Genomic DNA, 24,269 nt, shown 5'->3' on the forward strand with positions numbered 1-24,269 from the left:
GTTGTGGACCCTGTGTGAAGAGGCCCTGCATCTCTGGACATGGATGGAATGTCAGAACATTTTCTTTCTGGCTCAACATCTGGTGGACTCTCTGAACATGAGTGTAGACAAACTCAGCCATCGATGCCTCTCAGATCACAAATGGCATTTCCATGCAGAGGTTGTGCAACGTTTCTTCAGAGATTGGGCAGTGCCTTGGTTAGATCCATTCACCACCTCAGAGAATGCTCAATGTCAGCAATTCTGTGCACTGGAGTTCCCAAGGTGGCCCTCGCTCAGACATGCATTTAGTCTTGAGAGGAACTCAGGACTTCTGTATGCCTTTCTGCTGATATCATTCTTGTACAAAGTTCAAAAGAAGATCAGGTCAACCGGGCACAAATCATCTTGGTGGCTACAGATTGGGCATCGAGAGTCAGGTGTCCTGATCTCCTGAAGCATACAAAAGGTGATGGGAGGCTGCAAACTGTACATTTCACCTCCAAGAGATTCTTCAGGACCTGACTTTTGGCACATAGGTCACACCTCCGTAGTATGGCTCAGTGCTTTTGGTGCAGTAAAATCGTCACAAACTGAGTTCAGTGCATTGGGGTGGTGCCTATATAGGAACTGCACACGTCCTGTGACCTCAAGTGTTCGGTGAGAGAGTTGGTCTGACGGTCGCGGTCGCTCTTTCTGGCCCACTTCGGTTACTTCTAGTTTTTGGCTGCAGGTTTGATTTAGGAGTTTGTTGAGGGTCAGGGGTCACTGGAATCTAGGCTAGGATCACTAGGAAGACCTCCTTAGTGTGTTGGTTCACTCGGGCTAGGGGTGCCAGGAGCAGAGTGGTAGAGAAATACACAATTTAGGGGCGTTACAGGTATGTACAGGTCAGGACCAATAGGTCCCTTCCATGGAGTGGGCACACCCCCAATTATGCCACCCTCCAGTGGGGGGGCGCATGAGCCTCACTCTGGTTGGCTTGGTCCCCCAATCTGCAAGATGGTGGGGACTGAGAGTTGTGCTTCACCTTGCCTCCCACACCTGAGGGGTGGGGTTGGCAAAGGTGGGCACACCTCTCTTCCTAACTTTATTTTCCCGCCAATTCTCCTGCCCTAAGTGGGGGTTAGAACCAGTGGGGGCTAGTTGCTAGGAGCAGCAAATGGTTAGGATAGCTCACAAAGGCGGCAAGCCTTTGAAGCTTCCCCTTCGCGGAACTTGCCCATCCTGTGGAGAAGGCTTGGCACCTCATACCAGGATGTGCTTTGTTTCAGAACCCAGAGAACGTCAGGCTCTCGCCTCAGGGGTCCAGAAACAAGTCAGGTGGTGGCAGCTGGCAGGGAGCCACTCAGCCGGGACACTAGAGTTAGGTTGTTTTTCAGGGGGAATCTCTTAGATGCCTTCTGAGCGCATTTTTCATTAAATTCCACACTGGCATCAGTGTGGGTTTAAAGTGCTGAGAAGTCTGATACCAAACTTCTTGATTTTCAGAAAAGCCATTATGGTGCTGTGGAGTTCGTAATGACAAACTCCTATAACATATACTCTTTATGGCAAAACTGCACTTATAATGTCCAAGAATTGACCTAGACACTTTAGGGTAGAGGGTTCAGGCACCTGTATCCTCACCACTGGTATAGTGGTGAGGATACAGGTCCCATCTTGAGGGGTGGCTTACCTATGCCAGAGTAGTGGATTGTAGGCATGGCACTCAGGGATGGGTGCCATATCGACTCTTTTTTGGTCTGCACCAAAACACGCAATCTGGAAAAGTGTGTGTAAAGGTGCAGGGCCCCTTAGGGGTTTCTCTAATCACAGTGACCTTGGTACCTTTTACAAGGGGCTTACATGTGGCCAGAGAGTTGCCAATTGGGTTTTGCAACAGTACAGTTTTAGGGAAAGAACATAGGCCATGGGTACCTAGTTGGCAGGAACCCAGGGCGCATTCAATCAAAGCACATAAACATTAGGCAAAAAGTGGGGGCAACCTTGCAAAAAGAGGGCTCTTTCCTTCACCAGTCTGATGTCTGGGGAATATTCTATGGTAAGAAATCTGTAGCTAGATAGAGTCTCTACCAAATAAGGCATTACCAACGGTAAGTAACTTGTTCTTTCGTACCCAAGTGGGTTTTCAGAACAGTAGTCACATCCAACATGCCCATTGACATGATTGTCTCTCAGAAGCTCTTCTGTCCAGAAGCAGTAAAATGCTTCTCAAATAACACGTCCTGGGTCAAGAATGAGATGTGTCCCAAGAGGTACCGCTGTCCAAAAGCACTTGCCTTTGCAAACAAAAAAACATAGGAGGGTAGTGCATGCCCTGAGTAGCCACTTAAAAGAGATGTAGGTTGGAGAGGCAGGTGGTTCTTGGGAAGTATGGAGACAACTTTAGAATTGAGAAACTACTGGGAGTCATGATCTAGGCATTTGAAAGGTAGATGGACTAATATTAATTGGATGCTGGTCTAGATGGGTAATAAGTAAATTCCAAAGGGCACTGTGCTGAAAGCTCACACTGGACATTGGAACATGTTCCATGCATTAGGATTAGAGAGGTAAATAATGAGAAGCTGAAAACTGGGGTTTGCAGCCTGGGGGCAAGAGGCATTGGCTACAGCCCGTGGAAGGCTTGCAATGGGGTAACCTGAATTTTAGGACATTTGCTGAATTATGTTTTTATTTTAAAACTGAAACAACAATGATGTTGCAGGCCAGAATGTGAATGCATTTTCTGGTCTGTGATTGGGTACCGAGATGAATATTATAGTAGTTAAGGAAGACCAACATTCAGGACAATTTAGTTAAAGAGGCTTTTGGAAGCGAAAATTCGGGTCACCAAAGGGATTAGCAGGCAAGTATGTATTTGTCATGTTTGGATTGTAGTGTAGGAATAGCAAACATGGGCCTAGATGTATCAAGCCTTTTGCGAATCGCAAAGGCCGAAATTCGCAGAATTTCGGCCTTTGCGAATCGCAATCGGTCTATTTGCATGTTTTGGCATGCATCAAAAAATCGCAAATTAAGGAATACCAAAAATTTGCGATTTCTCATTTTGCCATAGCATTAAAGGAATCGCAATTTTGCGATTCCTTAAATGCTATGTATGTAGCATTTTTGAAATGCGAATTTTGGGTAAGAAATCGCAAATTACCACCAAATTGTAGTTGATGGTAATTTGCGAATTCTTTAAATAATGCACAATTTGGCACTTTTGAAGGTGGCATGTGACGCACACACATGCCCAAAGGGCATGTATGTGCGCCAAATCACACATATGTACATTTCAGGGGTGCAGCAGGGTGTCCTTGAGACACCCCTGCACCCTTGAAATTATTCTCAATTTGCGATTAGCAAATTGCGAATCGCAAATTGAGAATTATTTCACAATCATTCCTATGGGCCTCCTGGCCCATAGGAATGAATGGGAAATGATTCCTTATTTGCGAATTCTCAAATTGCGAATTCGCAAATAAGGAAGATTAAGAAATCGCAAAAGAATAGCGATTTTTTACATACATGCCATTTTGCGATTTCTAAATAGCGATTCCTTAAAAATCGCTATTTAAAAATCGCAAATGGTTATGTTGATACATCTGCCCCATGTTCAGAGTAACAAGTGCGGTTAAGTGGGGGAGGCATGCAAATAAGAGACACACAAAATCTATATTCTTCTAAGATGTTGTTAGCACATATTTTAAGTTGCATGACCATTAATTATGTAACTCTTAGCATTGGATTGTAGCCTGTTTCTTAGCACTGCCAATGGAAGACGATACACAGGAACTTGATAGTAAAGTTTTTTGGGCCAAATTTGAAAAGAAATTGGCCTAATGAGATGACCAGAATTTGTATTTGGATCTTCTGGTTGGACAGTCAGCACATTGCGTCCTAGAGAACATCTTTTCCCTAATCATCACATTTAAAGTCTGAATGTAACAACGGGTTTTTTTCTGTCTCTGCTTTGCAGGCAAACAGGAATGGGCTTTACACAGATGATGTTCAGGTTTGGAGCCATGGTGTCTCCCTTACTCATGCTGACTAGTGAGTATGTTTCGTTCCTGCCGATGATCATATTTGGAGTGATAGCCTTGATAGCTGGAGCATCTGTCCTTCTGCTGCCTGAAACCCGCAATCTGCCTTTACCTGATACTGTAGAGCAGGTCCATAGCAGGTGAGTACTGTTTTCTCTTTCTCATCTTTCACTACTTCTATATATTGTCGACTTCTACTTCCTCCGCTGTCTCTATTTTTATTTATTCATAATGTCACACTTCCCCACTTTTTTGCTCTGCTTTTTGCATTCTTTCCATTGCTTAATTATTTTCTAAGATCCCCCCTTTCTCTTTTTTTTACTTTTACCTCCCTTTTTTTTATGATGGCCCATGCCTTCACCTGTGGAAAGCTTGCTGTCAGGCAGACACCAGCTGTGACTGCGCTGAAGAAATCTGAGTACCTTGCAGAGCACTCCCTAGAGGACCTGGAGCTGGAACAACGAGCAGGGTGTTGGGATCCATCTTTTATACAGCAAAATCAGACAGGAGATGCGTATTCTTTGTCTGCATCCCCAGAACTGGCTTGTGTTAGTTCTCTTTTCAAGTGCCCATTCCAGGCTGTTCTGCAGACACTGCCTTGTGTAGAGTAATACTTCTAGTAAAGGGGTAGTCTCCAGCCTGGATCACTCACAACGGGGGAGGGGGGGGGGGGGAGTGCACGGAATGTGCCTAAATTGCTTTCGTGTAATTAGACGAGATATGGGACACATTATGCAAAATTATACATAAATACATGAAATGTGAAATTGACATTTTGCAGTAATTTTTAGCATGAAATGCTTGTGATGTTTATACTAGAAGCTGTAGAAGCACCTAGAATCAGAATTTTACATAACTCGGCCTTCACACTCCAGTGACACAGATAAAAAGATCCGGTCGCCGCTATTGATTCACAAAACATGGTACACTGTCATTACTGCTCTATTTGCTAACCCATGTCATTGACCGTAGTCATCTGTCTATGAATGTGGACATGCTTGGTACGCCCCTCCAGGTCACACGGCAGGTCCAGGGTCCAAATCATGTCAAGAAACAGGCTTGGGCGTCTTCACACAATTTAGAAAAGCATGGCACCAGGGTCAAACTCGAAAACCAGGATACCTGCTACACGCAGTTGGGCAATCAGGGCAGGGGGATATGACTGTGAAACATAAGAGAGTAATTATTAAATGCATATCACCCTGAAAAGCTGTCAGGCCACCCGGTCAATAAAACATGAAGAGTCAATGAAGAAATTGTTTAACTTTGAGCTTTTGCACAACAGAAAAAAAAGACACTGACAAAGCCTCAGAAGATTGGAAGCAAAAACGGACTTATTTCCTGGCCAGCCCTGCCACTTACTCGTCGACCAAGGTACCCCTCCTCTACTTAGGGGGAAAAGTAGCATGCAGTTCTGCAATGCTGATGAACATGTCTGAAAATATCTAGGCTATAACCGCTCATAGGGGCATATTTACCAGTTCTGGCGCATCTCTGCAAATCAGCAGGGATGCGCCAGAACAAATGCGTCACGCAATCCCCTCCATGCGCCACCACAGATGCGCCGCATTTACAATGCGGCGCACGATGGTGCAAGGAAGGGCCGATATGTGACGTATCTTGTGGTGTACGGGCGGCGCATTGCTGGAGTCGCAACTCCTGCAAGGCACAGGGGGCCACCCATACTCAACGTGGTGTGTCACTCCTTACGCCTGCTTCAAGCAGGCGTAAGGATTTGACGCAGCAGCGTTGTAAAACTGACTCAGTGAATTCTTGTAGATTTCGAGGCAGATTTATTTTAACTGGCGCATCCCCAGGGATGCGCCAGTTAATGTGCGCCACAGTGCGCCACAGCTCCGCCACCCATGGTGCGCCGCATTTATAATGCGGCGCACCATGGGAAAAAACGGCACAGATGCGTGACGCATCTGTGCCGTAAAGGTGGCGCATTGCTGGAGTTGCGTCGCAAGCGCGACGCAGCTCCAGCAAGGCTCGGGGGTGCCCCATCTTAACAATGCTGCGTCAAGACCTACGCCTGCTTCAAGCAGGCGCAGACTTTTGACGCAGCATTGGCCTGAAAGTGACTGAGTGAAATCTTATAGATTTCACTCAGCCACTTTTGCGAGGCGCACCTGCCCCGGAACGCCCACCCTGCGCCGGAACGCCCACACGCGGCGCAGGGCTTTACAACGTGACGCATCTGCCTAGATGCGTCACGTTGTAAATCGTTCGTAGGGATGCGCCACGTTTACGCCGCCTTGCGTGACGCAACAGCGGCGTAAACGTGGCGCAAGTGCCTCATAAATCTGCCCCTTCACTGCGTCAGTTTTACAGGGCTTTCCTGCGAGGGAACGCCCACTCTGCGACAGAACGCCCACATGAAACCTGACGATAGGTTTCATGTAGCGAAGGGCTTTACAACGTGACGCATCTGCCTAGATGTGTCACGTTGTAAGTAAGTCGCAACGTGGCGCATTGTTTACGCCGCCGCTGCGTCACAAAAGTGACGCAACGGCGCCGTAAAAGTGTCGCAAGGGGCTTGTAAATCTGCCCCATTAAGTTTGCCTCCTGAGTTTTCCCAACCAATCTTTACCCACTCGTAGAACTGCACTGAAATATTATGCCTCTATTGTAAGGTAGACATTCATCAAATTTGTGTAAATGTCTTTTCAAATTTGAAGTAGTCTGAAAATTGATACTTTTTAGTTTGATAGTATAGAATTACAAAGAAAAAAAATACCAAAAAGTTCTACTTGAGGGCGCTGTTCCACTGTAATACAAGAGTGGAGAAACTACCAGCTCCATTCCAGTCTACACCACGTTTATCATGATGTCCTTCCTCCACAGATTCCCTTTCTGACAGGAAAGGAACAACCTTCATCACAAAACTCCTTCCCAAACAGAGTTACAAACAAGCACTGATGCGAGGAATGCTGGCAAGAAGAAACCAGTGCGTTCAAATGAATTTCCCCAGCAGATAAGGTGAGGCTCTACTGTTGAAAGAGAGAAACGATCACCTAAAATCAAGCTGTGCCAGTCAGCGTAACTGGCTGTGGAATTTCTTATCACAGTAGGTGCTGAAATGACTCTTGACAGTTAGGACTGTGGCTATGACAGTTTCCCTGACAGGAAAGTTCCTCCCACCGTCTTTCCGATGACGTTGTCTAACCAAGATCAAAGAAGGCTGTGCCAGTCAGCGTGACTGGCGGTGTCTCCCAGTATACCTGCCCTCAAACTCTGTTGTCGTTATTGCGTTATTTACAGTCTTTACCCTCCAGACGCTATTCATTCAAATATTTGTCAGATTAGTCTAAGTGCAATTGGAGCGGGATCACTCCATACCAATTATTCCTTGACTGGTGTAGAGTTGTTAACCACAACATCTGTGGAGCGTGGGGAGGGTGCACCTTGTCAAGATTGTCAAAAGTATCACTCAACAGTTAATACCATCTGCGCTATAAATAAAGGCTCAGCGGGGTAAATATGTGAGGCTGTTCAAACAGACTTTCCAGAGGCAGTCTTTTTCCCAAATACCTTTGCTTTTGCAATCGACAGGTTTTTGAAATGTACCCTTCTTTAAAAACCATTTTTTCCCCCAGCTGGGGATACCAAATGTGTCCCTTCAGGAGAGGTGTTTCATATATAATTGTACTCACGGTACCGTCGAAGGTCACGAAACAGACTAATTATTTTTTGCATTTTGGGGTCAGATTCCTCTCTTCCTCATATTTCCTGTGCCTGTCCTCAATCGCCAGTGTGAAATTACGCAAGTTTGAATGACAGGAATAGATGAATTACAAACCAGGTGATGTTTATTTTCTGAAGTACAGCAAAAGAACCCAGCCACAGCTGTCATCCTGAACGCTCTGACGAACACTCCACACAGGGAGCTTCACATAGAATCCTGAGCACAGTAACATTCCAAAGCCTCTCAAAGGAGCACAACCCATTATCACAAGCAGGGGAGGGGGTGGGAGGGATAAACAGAGTAACTCTGCATCGGAAGATACCACAGGAACCCTAACAAACCTATACATTTTTTAAAACTAGACAACCAGGGAAATCTAGGATGGGGTGACTTGTCTGTCTCACACCAGGTTCTGTTGGCCAGAATCTCTTGCAAACCTCAAACTTTGTAAAAAAAAAAAAAGCTTTTTCCTCACATTTCTGTGGTGAAAAGTTCTGAAATCTGCCTGGATCAACAAAATTCCTACCACTCGGCATTCCCCAAAGTCTTCTGAGAAGAATGGTACTTCACTTGTGTGGGTAGGCATAATGCCTGCAACAGGAAACGGCCCAAAATACAACATGGACGCAACACATTTTCACAGTGAAAACTGACCCTTTTTTTGCAAAGTGCCTTGCTTTGGATTTTGAACCCTAGCTCTGCCAGCACCTAGGGAAATCTAGAAAACCTATAAATTTTTTAAAACTAAACACCCAGAGGAATACTGGATGGGGTGACTTGTCTGGCTGTCACCAGGTTCTGTTGCCGAGAATCCCTTGCAAACCTCAAACTTTGTAAAAAGAAAAAAAAACACTTTTCACACATTTCTGTGGTGGAAAGTTCAGGAATCTGTGTGGATCCACAAAATTTCACCCACCCCACATTTGCCAAAGTCTTCCGAGAAAAATCGTACTTCACCTGTGTGGGAATGCCTAGTGCCAGCGACAGGAAACGTGACAAAATGCAATGTAGACACACCACATTTTCACAGTGAAAACTGACCTTTTTTTGGCAAAGTGCCTAGCTGTAGGTTTTGAAACCTAGCTCTGCCGGCACCTAGGCAAACGTATCAAACCTATAAATTTTTAAAAACTAGACATCCAGGGGAATACAGGATGGGGTGACTTGTCTGGTACTCACCAGATTCTATTACCCAAAATCCCTTCCAAACCTCAAACTTTGTAAAACAAAACACATTTTCCTCCCATTTTTGGGTGGAAAGTGCTGTAATCTGTGTGGATCCACAAATTTCACCCACCACCCATTCCTCAAAGTCTTCAGAGTAAAATGGTACCTCACTTATGTGGGTAGGCTTAGTACCCATGACAGGAAACGGCCCAAAACGCAATGTGGACACACCACATTTTCACTGTGAAAATTGCCCTTTTTTTGGAAAGTATCTAGCTGTAAACTTTGAACCCGAGCTCTGCCAGCCCCTAGGGAAACCTAGCAAACCTATACATTTTTGAAAACTGGACAACCAGGGTAAGCCTGGATGGGGTGACTTGTCTGGCTCTCACCAGGGTCTGTTGACATGGCAAGAATCTCTTGCAAACGTCTAACTTTGTCAAAAGACACATTTTCCTCCTATTTAAGTGGTGGAAAGTTCTGGAATCTGCGTTGATCCACTAACTTCCTACCACCCCGCATTCCCCAAAGTCTACCGAGAAGAATGGTACCTCACTTGGGTGTGTAGGCCTAGTGCCCACAACAGGAAATGGCCCAAAACGCAACATGGACACACCACATTTTCACAGTGAAAACTGACCCCTTTTTTTGCAAAGTGCCTTGCTTTGGATTTTGAACCCTAGCTCTACTAGCACCTAGGGAAATCTAGAAAACCTATACATTTTTTAAAACTAGACACCCATGGGAATACTGGATGGGGTGACTTGTCTGGCTGTCACCAGGTTCTGTTGCCGAGAATCCCTTGCAAACCTCAAACTTTGTAAAAAGAAAAAGAAACACTTTTCACACATTTCTGTGGTGTAAAGTTCAGGAATCTTTGTGGATCCACAAAATTTCACCCACCCCACATTTGCCAAAGTCTTCCGAGAAAAATGGTACCTCACCTGTGTGGGAATGCCTAGTGCCAGCGACAGGAAACGTGCCAAATGCAATGTAGACACACCACATTTTCACAGTGAAAACTGACCCTTTTTTGGCAAAGTGCCTAGCTGTAGGTTTTGAACCCTAGCTCTGCCGGCACCTAGGCAAACGTATCAAACCTATACATTTTTAAAAACTAGACACCCAGGGGAATACAGGATGGGGTGACTTGTCTGGCACTCACCAGATTCTGTTACCCAAAATCCCTTCCAAACCTCAAACTTTGTAAAACAAAACGCATTTTCCTCACATTTCTGGGTGGAAAGTTCTGTAATCTGTGTGGATCCACAAATTTCACCCACCACCCATTCCTCAAAGTCTTCAGAGTAAAATGGTAACTCACTTATGGGGGTAGGCCTTGTACCCATGACAGGAAACGGCCCAAAACGCAACGTGGACACATCACATTTTCACAGTGAAAATTAACCCTTTTTTGCAAAGTGCCTAGCTGTAGATTTTGAACCCTAGCTCTGCCAGCACCTACGGAAACCTAGCAAACCTATAAATTTTTTAAAACTAGGCATGCAGGGAAATCGAGGATGTGGTGACTTGTCTGGCTCTCACCAGGTTCTGTTACTCAGAATCCCTTGCAAACCTCAAACTTTGTGAAACAAAACACCTTTTTCTCAAATTTCTGTTTGGGAAAGCTCTGGAATCTGCATGGATCCACAAATTTCCTACCACTCAGCGTTTCCCCAGGTCTCCCAATAAAAATCGTACCTCACTCGCGTGGGTGGGTCAAGTACCCGCGACAGGCAAGGGCCCTAAACGTAGTGAGGAGACATCAAAATTAACTATCACAAAACATCCTGATTTTGCAAGGGGGTCACCTGTGTTTTTGGCCCCAGGCTCAGAGGTCATCTTGGGAAACTAACAAACCCACACATTTCTGAAAACTAGACATCCGGTGGAGTCCAGCGAGGTATGGCTTGTGTAGATCCCAACATTTTCCCACCCAGAATCCACTGCAGACCTCAAGTTTAGCTGAAAAAAACCAGTTTCCACATATTTTTGTGTAGAATCACCGGCATAAATGTCCTACAGCACAGCGTTCCCCTCAGTCTCCCAAGTAAAATGATTATTTAAAAAAGATGTGGAGCTTAGAATTCTCTGTGCTATACCCTTAATCCCTGTGTTTTTGTCTCTTTCCATTTACATGCCCTTGCTAAGTTTCCCTAGGAGCCGGCAGAGCTAGGGTTCAAAATCTACAGCTAGGCACTTTGCAAACAAAGGGTCAGTTTTCACTGTAAAAATGTGGTGTGTGCATGTTGCGTTTTGATCCATTTCCTGTCACGGCTAGTAGGTCTGGCCAAACAAGTGGGGTACCATTTTTATCGGGAGACTTTGGGGAATGCTGGGTGGGTGGAATTTTGTGGAGTTGCGCAGATTCCAGATCTTTGCATCACAGCAATGTGAAGAAAATGTTTTTTTTTACAAAGTTTGAGGTTTGCAAGGGATTCTGGGTAGGAGAACCTGCTGAGAACCACACAAGTCACCCCATCCTGGATTCCCCTGGGTGTTTAGTTCTCAGAAATGTATAGGTTTGCTAGGTTTCCCTAGGTGGTGGCACAGCTAGGGTTCAAAATCTACAGCTAGGCACTTTGCAAAAAAGGGGTCAGTTTTCACTGTAACAATGTGGTGTGTCCACGTTGCGTTTTGGGCCGTTTCGTGTTGCGGGCACTAGGCCGACCCACACAAGTGTGGTACCATGTTTCTTGAAATACTTTAGGGAATGCGGGGTGCATGGAATTTTGTAGATCCAAGATGATCCCAGAACTTTCCATAACAGAAATGTGAGAACATTTTGTTTTATTTCTACAAAGTTTGAGGTTTGCAAGGGATTCTGGGTAAGAGAACCTTGTGAGAGCCAGATAAGTCATCCCCTCCCGGATCTCCCTGCATGTCTAGTTTTCAAAAATGTATAGGTTTGCTAAGTTACCCTAGGAGCCGGCAGACCTAGGCTTCAAAATCTACAGCTTGGCACCAAACAAAGGGTCAGTTTTCACTATAAAAATGTGGTGTGTGCATGTTGTGTTTTGGGCTATTTCCTGTCACGAGTAGTAGGTCTGCCCAAACAAGTCAGGTACCATTTTTATCAGGAGACTTTAGGGGAATGCAGGGTGGGTGGAAGTGTGTGGAGTTGCACAGATTCCAGAACTTTCCATCACAGAAATGTGAGGAAAAAGTGTTTTTATTACAACGTTTGAGGTTTGCAAAGGATTCTAGGTAACAGAACCTAGTAAGAGCCACACAATTCACCCTATCCTGGATTTCCCTGGGTGTCTAGTTTCCAGAAATGTATAGGTTTGCTAGGTTTCTTAAGGTGGTGGCAGAGCTAGGGTTCGAAATCTACAGCTAGGCACTTTGTAAAAAAAGGGTCAGTTGTCACTGTAAAAATTTGGTGTCCACGTTGCGTTTTGGGCCGTTTCGTGTGGCGGGCACTAGGCCGACCCACACAAGTGAGGTATCATTCTTCTCATTGTGACTTTGAGGATTGCAGGGTGCATGGAATTTTGTAGATCCAAGCAGATTGAAGAACATTCCATCACAGAAATGTGCCAAAAATTTGTTTTTTTTTACAAAGTTTGAGATTTGCAAGGATTCCGGGTAAGAGAACCTTGTGTTAGCCAGACAAGTCACCCCATCACGGATTTCCCTGGGTGTCTAGTTTTCAAAAATCTATAGGTTTGCTAAGTTTCCCTAGGAGCCGGCAGAGCTGGGGTTCAAAATCTACAGCTAGGCACTTTTCAAACAAAGGGTCAGTTTTCACTGTAAAAATGTGGTGTCTGCATGTTGCGTTTTCGGGCATTTCCTGTCACAGGTAGGAGGTCTGCCCAAACAAGTGAGGTACCATTTCTATTGGGAGGCTTTGGGGAATGCTGGGTGGGTGGAAGTTTGTGGAGTTGCGCAGATTCCAGAACTTTCCATCACTGAAATGTGAGGAAAAAGTGTTTTTGTACAAAGTTTGAGGTTTGCAAGGGATTCTAGATAATAGAACCTTGTAAAAGTCACACAAGTCACCCAATCCTAGATTCCCCTGGGTGTCTAGTTTTCAGAAATGTAGAGGTTTGCTAGGTTTCCCTAGGTGGTGGCAAAGCTAGGGTTCAAAATCTACAGCTAGGCACTTTGCAAAAAAAGGGTCAGTTTTCACAGTAACAATGTGGTGTGTCCACGTTGCGTTTTGGGCAGTATCGTGTCACGGGCACTAGGCCGACACACACAAGTAAGGTACCATTTTTCTTGGAAGACTTTTGGGAATGTGGGGTGCATAGAATTTTGTATATCCAAGCAGATTTCAGAACTTTCCATCACAGAAATGTGCCAAAAATATGTGTTTTTTTTACAAAGTTTGAGGTTTGCAAGGGATTCTGGGTAAGAGAACCTTGTGAAAGCCAGACAAGTCACCCCATCCCGGATTTCCCTGGGTGTCTAGTTTTCAAAAATGTATAGGTTTGCTAAGTTTCTCTAGGAGCCGGCAGAGCTAGGGAGCAAAATCTACAGCTAGGCACTTTGCAACAAAGGGTCAGTTTTCACTGTAAAAATGTGTGGTGTGCATGTTGCGTTTTATCAGGAGACTTTGGGAAATGCTGGGTGATTGGAAGTTTGTGGAGTTGCTCAGATTCCAGAACTTCCAATCACCGTATGTGAGGAAAAAGAGCTTTTATTGCAAAGTTTGAGGTTTGCAAGGGATTCTGGTAACAGAACCTAGTGAGAGCCACACAAGTCACCACATACTGGATTCCCCTTGGTGTCTAGTTTTCCAAAATGTATAGTTTTGCTAGGTTTCCTTAGGTAGGCACATTCCAAAATAAAGTCCATGCCTAGTGGGCTTTCTGCCGCCCCAGGGAGGGGGAAAATCGGGGGCCATTGCCCTCATATGCCACCTAAGGGAGCAGAAAGATTGTGGCTATGTTTCTGGGTGGGTGGGGACATTGGATGGCCATTCTGGGAATACCCCACCCGTATGTATAAAAAAATCCAGCATAATTGCTGGTGCCTAGTAGGCTCTCTACCCCCCCCCTCCCGGGGGGGCAGATCAGGGGGTACTGTCCCCCTCTGCATCCTGGGAGGCCGAAAGACTGGCATCTTATTTGGGGCATAGGGGGCATTCTGGGAAGACCCACCCCTGAATTTTAAAAAAAATTCACCCCTGGTGCCTAGTGGGCTTTCTGCCCCCGAGTGGGCAGATTAGAGGCTACTGCCCCCATCTGCTTCCGGGGGTAGACATACTGTGGTAATTTTTGAAGGGTGGGGACATTGGCATGTCCATTCTGGGCAGCCCTCACCACTCCCTATAAACATCAAACCTCTGGTGCCTAGTGAGCTTTCTGCCACCCGGGGGGGGGGGGGGCAGATCAGGGACTACAGCCCCCATCTGCCTACTGGGGGGTAGAAAGAGTGTAGCATTTTCTTGGGAGGGTGGGGGCATTGGCATGCCCATTCTGGGCAGTCCCCCCGACATATATATTTTAAAAAATCCCTGGGGCCTAGCGGGCATTCTGTCCCCCCGGGGGGATATCAGGGGCTATTGCCCCATCAACCTCTGGGGGCAGAAAGTCTTATGCCTTCTTTGGGGTGGTAGGGTGGGGGCATGTGCATGCCCATTCTGGGCAGCCCCCACCCCTGGCCTATAAAAAAAACTTGCATCTAGGGTGCTTTCTTCCCCTCCAGGGGGGCAGATTGGGGGTTACTGACCCCATCAGCCCCCGGGGGCAGAAAGGCTGTCTGGCAAAATGTAATGGGAGACCAAAGGCCCTTGCCCAAGGGGCCGCACCCCCTCCCTGGTGGCTCGTGGGTGGATCCCTGCTTGGGTATCGCCCTCCTGGGGCAATCTCCAAGCAGGGATCCACTAGGAAAGGGTACCTTTGGAAAGGGGAGATTCTTCCCTTTCGATACCCCCCCCGCCCAAGTGTTTTGGTGCTCTGGGAGCTGAGATAGCCCATGAGCACCGAAACATTGAAACTGAAACTAAGTTTCAGTTTCCTTTTCAGTGTAATGACCACAGCGCGCCATGCGCACGATTGTCATTACATTGAAAATCCCCAAAGGGCTGTGGGAGGTTGGGGAAGCTCTTCCCCACTTCCCGAGGCCCCAAAACAAAAAAAGTAAATCCCTCTGCTGTCTGCAGCAGAGGGATTTATTGCCCCTGTCCTCATGATGGAATGGTTACGTCATGAGCACAGGAGCACTGGTGCTCATGACGGAACCATTGTGTCATGAGCACCGAAAGGGTTAAACATCTCCAACAATTGTTTATAATAAGCATGTATGAAATCTTTAGCTTCCTGGGTCAATCTGTTGATCTTAAGCCAATCGATATACCATGCTGGGACCTTTCCCTTCAAAAACTATAAGCAACTCATCCTACTTCAGGATCACTGTAGAAGATGGTACATGAGTCAATGAATTCCTTTGGGTTTCAGTACAAGGCCATTGTATGTATCTTAATAATCCTCTGCAATCTTAACAAATCTGTCAACTTGGGTCTACCATTTGGCAGTATTCTCTCTCAATTTAGAGAAATTGTTCATAAAGGTCACAAGATTACCTCGACTACAGCTAACATGAACATACTCTCCACCTGGTATTCCCCTCTTTAGGAATGTTGGAGCCTCATTTTCGTGTGGGGTGCTGGATGTGGTTTACAATTTACCCCTTCTTTATCTGATTGCTTCTTTTTCTTTCCCTGTTTCTTCATCCACTTGCTCTCTAACCTGTTAAAATTGCTCCATTTCTGAATGAATTTAACAAATTCAGCAATGTCTAACATCATCCCTGAAGATCGCACAGTGACAATCACTTTGTCATCTAGTTGTGCCCTGAACCTTTTCTGCAAGGGCACACTTATGGAAAGATCAACTTTCCTACAAATTCTTAGTTAGTTGTGCCTGTAATTGTTCATTTTCATCGTCTACTGTTGTACCCCTGTTCCCCTGTGCTCCTGCTCTCGCTCCCAGTGTTGCGCCAGTATTGTTTCTGCCCCCTGCCCCCTGACCTCAGTATTGTGCCTGTATTTGTTTTGTTATCGTTTGCATCGTTGTGCCCCTGATCGTTCTGTGCCTCCACCGCCGTTTTCTGCCGCTGCTCCCCCTTGGCCCCACCCCCGCTCCCTCCAGCATCACTGCTCCCCTCCCCACTCGCCACCCTGCTCCCGCCTCCCAGCTGCTCTTCCCTCGCTCCGCCCCCCCACTCTCCATTTATGGCAGAGTCCGCACGTACGCGCAGCGGGCGCGCCAATGGTGCACCGAAGGCGCGCCAAAGACAAGCCCGTCTATGCCCGTCTGCGCCTGGACCGCGCCCAGCGCCAGACCCCCTGGCCCACGCAGATGCCATCCCACCCGCCGGACGTACGACGCCGCCACCCTCAGTGCACTCAACACCGGCCGACTCCCGGGCTGCCACCGAAAAGTCCCAGGACGCATCCACGGACCCTTCACCTGCCGATCCTGCAAGTTCTCCTGCATCCGGACCTGCACTGCTCCCGCCCCGCCAAGCCGAGCACCAACAACAACCACCTGAAGTGCATCCTGCTCAACACCCGCTCCGTCCACAGACACGCCGTGGAACTATGGAACCTGCTCGACACCACATCTCCGGGCGTCGCCTTCCTCACGGAAACCTGGATGAACGCCTCCTCAGCGCCCGACATCGCCATAGCCATCCCCGACGGATACAAGATCACCCGAAGGGACCGCGTCAACCAGACAGGAGGAGGCATCGCCATCGTCCACAAGAACACCATCCGCATCACGACCAGCTCCGACAACACCCTAACAACCGCCGAACACCTTCACTTCCAGATACACACCGACCCCAAAACCACACTCAGAGGCACCCTCATCTACCGACCCCCAGGACCCCGCACACAATTCAGCGAAGACATCACAGACTTCATCAGCCCACACGCCCTTCCCTCCGCTGACTACATTCTCCTAGGGGACCTCAACTTCCACCTGGAGAACAACAACGACAACACCACCACCACTCTGCTGGACAACCTCGCCAACCTTGGACTCAAGCAACTGGTGAACACCCCCACCCACTACGCCGGACACACGCTCGACCCAATCTTCTCCTCCAGCAAGTACATCTCCTTCAGCCACTCCACCGGACTACACTGGACAGACCACAGCTGCGTCCACTTCAGCTTCAGAAAGACCACGACTCACCACCGCCCACAACAGGTTCCCCGCAGGAGCTGGAACAAGATCACCACCGACCAGCTCACCACATCACTGAACCAGAACCCTCCCACCAGATCAACGGACTCCAACCAAGCAGCCAACAACCTCACACAGTGGATCACCAACTGCGCTGACGACCTCGCACCCCTGAAAAACCATCCCAGCAGGCCTGGATGCAAGAAAGCCTCCTGGTTCAACGACGACCTCAAGAACTCCAAGAAGAACTACCGTACCCTCGAGAAAGCCTGGCGAAAAAATCCGACCACAGACAACATGACCGCCCTCAAGCACGCCACCCGCAAACACCACCAGCTGATCCACACCACCAAGAAGTCAGCATTCAAGGACCGACTAGACAACAACGCACACAACAGCAAGGAACTATTCAGCATCGTCAAAGAGCTCTCCAACCCCAGCGCCGGTAACAACGACATCACTCCCTCACAAGAACTCTGCGACTCTCTCGCCTCGTTCTTCCACAGCAAGATCGCCGACATACACAACAGCTTCGGCGAACAGACCACGCACCCAACCACAGAACCAACGCCCCCCACCACCACCCTCCGCGCCTGGACCCCTGTCAACACCGATGACACCATCCGCACGATGAACACCATCCACTCCGGATCGCCAACCGACCCATACCTCCACTACGTCTTCAACAAGGCCGACTCCGTCATCGTACTCCAACTCCGGGACATCATCAACTGCTCGTTCAACACCGCCACCTTTCCGGAAAGCTGGAAGCATGCCGAACTCAGCGCCCTCAAGAAGAAACCTTCAGCAGACCCCACCGACCTCAAGAACTACCGCCCCATCTCGCTCCTCCCGGTCCCCGCCAAAGTCATCGAGAAGACCGTCAACAGTCAGCTTGCCGCCTTCCTCGGGACGAACGGATCCCTCGACCACTCACAGTCCGGCTTCCGAGCCAACCACAGCTCCGAGACCGCCTTCATCTCAGCCACTGACGACATCCGAACCCTGCTCGACAACGTGGAAACAGCGGCCCTCATCCTCCTGGACCTCTCCGCAGCGTTCGATACTGTCTGCTACCGCACCCTAGTACAATGCCTCAGCAACATCGGAATCCAAGAGAAGGCACTGGAGTGGATCATCTCGTTCCTCGCCAGAAGAACCCAGGGAGTCCGCCTCCCCCCGTTCAGATCCAAGGCCACCGAAATCATCTACGGCATACCACAAGGATCATCACTCAGCCCCACCCTCTTTAACGTCTACATGAGCCCCCTCGCAGCTATCGCATGCCAACACAACCTCAACATCATCTCCTACGCCAACGACACCCAGCTGATCCTCTCCCTCACCAACGACCCTGCCACCGCCAGAACCAACCTACACGAAGGGATGAAAGAAGTAGCCGAGTGGATGAAGAACAACCGCCTGAAACTGAACTCAGACAAGACGGAAGTCCTCATCCTTGGATCATCACCCTCTGCCTGGGACGACTCCTGGTGGCCCCCGGCCCTAGGCAGCGCACCCAAACCAACGGACCATGCACGCATCCTGGGCTTCATCCTGGACTCCTCCCTCTCGATGACCAGACAAGTCAATGCCGTCTCATCATCGTGTTTCATCATCCTACGCATGCTCCGAAAGATCTTCCGATGGATCCCCACCAAAACCAGGAAGACGGTCACCCAAGCACTCGTCACCAGTCGACTGGACTACGGAAACACCCTCTACACCGGAACCACAACCAAACTACAGAAAAGACTCCAACGCATCCAGAACGCCTCCGCACGACTCATCCTGGACATCCCCCGACACAGTCACATCTCCGGACACCTGAGAGACCTGCACTGGCTCCCCGTCAGCAAGAGAATCACGTTCCGTCTCCTCACCCACGCACACAAGGCCCTCCACGACCTGGGCCCCAGGTACCTCAACAACCGCCTGACCTTCTACGCTCCCACCCGCCAACTGCGATCGACCAACCTCGCCCTCGCCGTGGTTCCACGCATCCGAAGAGCCACCATGGGAGGAAGATCCTTCTCCTACCTGGCAGCCAAGACTTGGAACTCCCTCGCCATCCACCTCCGTCGTACCCAAGACCTACAAATTTCTTGATTGATTGATTGATTGATTGATGAGTAAGAGGCAAACACCTGGTAATCTCTTTACTTAAATATATCTCCTCGACTTCCTGGTATTGATTCAAATGCGCACGGTCTGAGCATCCCATATACATTCTTCCAATTCCTCTTTCAACTTCAATAATTCTCAAAGATTTTTTGATCAAATATCCCCTCCCTTCTTGAGCTATTCGTGACATGAAGACAAGTCTCCCTCCTTCTGTCAAAGGTTGTAGATTTTGTGGTGGCCTCCAAGCAACAATCTGAGAATTTTGTGATGTCAGGATAAGCCTGGTCATGGCCACTCCAACTATAGCTCAAAAAACTTCAGGAATTGGGGCAGTGGTCACAGGGGTGGGTAAAGCAGGAACAGCTAAAGTTTGAGCGGCATGGTTAGTGGCATCAAAATAGGAACAGGCACAAAAGGTCCAGGAACAACCGGGCCAGCCACAGTAGTAGTTGTCTCAGTAGGTGCAACTGCTGGAGGTGGTCCTCCAATCTGAGTTATATTAGGGTCAACAAGGGCTGTGGAAACAGTACTACTGCTGGTAGCCCTACCAGCTTAATCTGTCGACTGTGCAGCATTAGGTGGTGGATGGGAGGACAACAAATCATCTAGGGGATAATAACTAGAATCACTATCAGTGCTAGACTTATCCGCAGCATCAGCATCTTTGTCACCCTGTGTTCCTTTCTTTTCTGAATTCTTAGTCATTAACAAGGGAAACATTCTAGTTCTCTCAACTATACATCTCCTCCTCCTTCATCTCATTTGGCATCAGCATGATTACGCACTGCTTTCTTAGCTCTTTATTGGTACTTTTGTGTGTGAAAAGTACTCTCAAGCATTTAGAGCTTCATATTGTGTGGGTTTCGGAGGTGCTCTCATGTTAAAAAAAAAATACTCCCCTTCAATTTTCACTAATTTCCAAATTTAATGTACCTTAATGTGAGCATGTTAGCATTCCTTTTTTCCTATGAATCTATGACATAATATCGACAGACAGAATATCTACATACAAAGATATCGACACAAAAATATCGAAGTCAAAAAAATCGGAGTTATATCTTCATAAAGGTAGGTACAAAAATATCGAAAATTTAATATCGTAGTACAAAAATATCGAAATTAAAAATATCGTTTTTTTAAATGTATTAATAATAATGTAAAAATAATTTAAAAATACATCTAATTTTACAAATATTAAATAAAAACATTAAAACATATTTAAAAATTATAACTAATACATATACATTTAAAATAAATTAAAAACTCCACATATAAATTAATATATATACGTACTCCACATATTGCAACAGTAGGAAAATCGTTGGATAGCGTAGGGGTAAAAATTACTATTCCCACTCCAGAGGGTGCAACAGTAGGGAAAGCGTTGGATAGCGTAGGGGTTTAAATTACTATTCCCACTCCAGAGGGTGCAACAGTAGGGAAAGCGTTGGTTAGCGTAGGGGTAAAAATTACTGTTCCCACTCCAGAGGGTGCAACAGTAGGGAAAGAGTTGGATAGCGTAGGGGTAAAAATTACTATTACCACTCCAGAGGGTGCAACAGTAGGGAAAGCGTTGGATAGCGTAGGGGTAAAAATTACTATTCCCACTCCAGAGGGTGCAACAGTAGGGTAAGCGTTGGATAGCGTAGGGGTTTAAATTACTATTCCCACTCCAGAGGGTGCAACAGTAGGGAAAGCGTTGGATAGCGTAGGGGTAAAAATTACTATTACCACTCCAGAGGGTGCAACAGTAGGGAAAGCGTTGGATAGCGTAGGGGTAAAAATTACTATTCCCACTCCAGAGGGTGCAACAGTAGGGAAAGCGTTGGATAGCGTAGGGGTAAAAATTACTATTCCCACTCCAGAGGGTGCAACAGTAGGGAAAGCGTTGGATAGCGTAGGGGTAAAAATTACTATTCCCACTCCAGAGGGTGCAACAGTAGGGAAAGCGTTGAATAGCGTAGGGGTTTAAATTACTATTCCCACTCCAGAGGGTGCAACAGTAGGGAAAGCGTTGGATAGCGTAGTGGTAAAAATCACTATTCCCACTCCAGAGGGTGCAACAGTAGGGAAAGCGTTGGATAGCATAGGGGTAAAAATTACTATTCCCACTCCAGAGGGTGCAACAGTAGGGAAAGAGTTGGATAGCCTAGGGGTTTAAATTACTATTCCCACTTCAGAGGGTGCAACAGTAGGGAAAGCGTTGGATAGCGTAGGGGTTTAAATTACTATTCCCACTCCAGAGGGTGCAACAGTAGGGAAAGCGTTGGATAGCGTAGGGGTAACAATTACTATTCCCACTCCAGAGGGTGCAACAGTAGGGAAAGCGTTGGATAGCGTAGGGGTAAAAATTACTATTCCCACTCCAAAGGGTGCAACACTAGGGAAAGCGTTGGATAGCATGGGGGTAAAAATTACTTCCCACACTACTCCCCCTTTAACACACAACACACTACACATACAAAAAAAACCAAGTATTATAAATTTCTATTAATCAATTAATAACAATTAATATTACTAAATTGATGTAATTATAAATGAACTAATTAACCCATATTAATTACTAATTAATTAACAATAAATACCAACAAATAAATACAATCTCTTTAATTAATTACATTTAATTATATCACACCCTATCCCCCTACAAACACACAACCCACTACACATAAATAACTCACATCATTTAATCACTTAATAATTATTAATTACCAATTAATTATTAATTAACAATAACAAAAACATTAAATATATTAGCACATTAGCTCTAATTAATTTAATTAAATAATTAATATTATTTAATTACCAATTAATTATTAATTAACAATAACAACAGATTTAATATATTAGCACATTAACTCTAATTAAGTTAATTTATTAATTAATATTATTTAATTACCTATTAATTAATTAACAATAATGTTTATATATATTAAAACATTAATTCTAAATAGTGTAATTAACTAATTAATATTAATTAATTACCAATTAATTATTAATTAAAAATATTTACAAAAATATATTAATTAATTAATTATTATTAAATTACTTCCCACCCTATTCCCCTATAAACCCACAACCCGCTCTGATACTAAAACGCAAAATGTAAACAAATTTACTAATTTTCAAACATACATTACAAAACATATTTAACAAACATATAAACAACATAATAAAATACATAACACTAAACAAAATTTCGATATTAGTAAATTTCGATATTAGTAACATACATACCTTAAAAAAACGATATTCTGTCTGTCGATATTTTGGACATCGATATTCTATACCATCGAAATTAAAACATCGATATTATTGTATATCGATATTTTAATTTCGATATTTTGTCTCACTACCTTTCCTATTGATCTTATGCTATTGATGTAGCCATAAAACTGTGTGAAGCGTCACATTTGTCACCATGTAATGACCGGATGTACTTTCCAGTGGAGCTTACTTGTCCTCACGGACAGGAACTTGTACAGAACCCTTCATCAAATCCCTGAGGCCTCTGAAACATTTCATGGCTACAACAATTTAGAAGGGAAATTAACAAATATCTGTTCAAACTATGCAGTATTTTAATCCAAATCACAATTCAATGCAGATCAGCACTTGTATACAATCCTAACACAGTCCCCTCTTCAAAGTGCGAAACTTGATGACACAACAACCAATCCCAGCCCAACACTTTACACCAAATGACCTAACCTGGTGTGTTACCTCCTTTCATAATCCTGATTTTCCGCAGCAGTTCATCCTTCTTTACAATAACCCTCCTTTACAATTTCCTTAACAATCCCTAAAGCAAGCACAAATAACAAATACCTCTTGCTGCTCTGCTAAAGAATTCTAAATAATCATTCACACAAGAAACAGCCGGAAATAACACTTTCCAACTTACGCACACACACAGATGAAATCTCAACTAGTGGAAATCACCATGACTAATGAAGCTTCCCCTCTGTGCAATAAGATCTACCAGCACTAATCACTATTAGTACACTCTCAACAATCAGTTACCAGTCCCCATCTCAATTGTGTGGTTGATGGTACATCATGAACTGACACCACAAAACCTAGCATACAAGGTATATCACAATATACATCTTATCAATCCCAGAATTTTGTACTGTGATGAGCCCAATAACAGATTCGACTGCTCTGCATCAACCTCATGTGCACATTTAAGCAACCAGACTATCAACATCACAGCAGTGGAAAGCACACAACTTCAACAAACCTCCATAAGCTCAACATGAACAAATGTGTCACACAACCCTATTGTTATTCACTCCTCCACCATGCCTTCGGAACCATCAAAACCCATCAATCTTCAAAGTTGGGTCATGGACTTTTGGAACATGAGCAATTCGGGCTGGGGCAAGGTCCAATCAGATCTAGATTTCTAGATCTTTTTAGGCTCCGTCTCTATCATGACAAAACCGTCACTCTGCAACCACTTGACAGAGCGGGTATTCTTGAGTCTCTAAAGGGTATAGGCATCATACAAACCTGACCCATTGGTCGTATGAACCTTTTCTAGTCTATCAATCAGGGAATTTTAAAGTGCGCTACTCACCTGTGAGGGTCTCAAAGTGCTGGGGGGTTGCAACTCCAGTCAGTCAAAGAGCAAGGTTTTGGGTGTCTTCCTGAAGATGTGCAGGGTGGGGGTGCATCTGATGTTGCTCGGCAGCTCGTTCCAGATCTTGGCTGTGATGGAGGAGAAGGCTGTTCCCCCAGTTCTTGCTCTGTGGATGCCCGGGGGTTTGACAAGGGCAAAGTCGGCGGAGCGGAGGTTTCTCTTGGGTACATGGACGAAGATTTTGTCTTTGAGATATTGGGGTCTGGCATTGTGGAGGCATTTGTAGGCGTAGATGAGTATTTTGAAGGTCACTCTTTTCTCTACAGGGAGCCAGTAGAGGTTACGCAGGTGCCGGGTGATGTGTTTGTGTCGAGGGATGCAGAGGACAAGTCTGGCTGCAGTGTTCTGTACGGTCTGGAGTTTGGGGAGCAGAGACTTGTTGATTCGGGCGTAGAAGGCATTGCCGTAGTCCAGTCTACTGGTTATGAGTGCGTGGGTGACGGTTTTCTTGATTTGGGTGGGATCCATTTGAAGATCTTTTGGAGAATGCGTAG

The 24,269-nt window shown here is 45.9% G+C and overlaps 1 protein-coding gene across 2 annotated transcripts in view; it reads left to right on the forward strand.

Annotated features, from left to right (window-relative positions):
- The window catches only part of LOC144781834 (solute carrier family 22 member 6-B-like), a 639,843-nt gene that overhangs the window by 518,014 nt on the left and 97,560 nt on the right, over window positions 1-24,269 (forward strand). For both annotated transcript variants that reach the window (XM_078660864.1, XM_078660863.1), the window contains exon 9: window positions 3,947-4,150. In XM_078660864.1, the coding sequence (XP_078516990.1) occupies window positions 3,947-4,150 (204 nt within the window). The remainder of the gene's footprint in view (window positions 1-3,946; window positions 4,151-24,269) is intronic.

The sequence above is a fragment of the Lissotriton helveticus genome, chromosome 9 (assembly GCF_964261635.1).
Source record: "Lissotriton helveticus chromosome 9, aLisHel1.1, whole genome shotgun sequence".
NCBI lineage: Eukaryota > Metazoa > Chordata > Amphibia > Caudata > Salamandridae > Lissotriton > Lissotriton helveticus.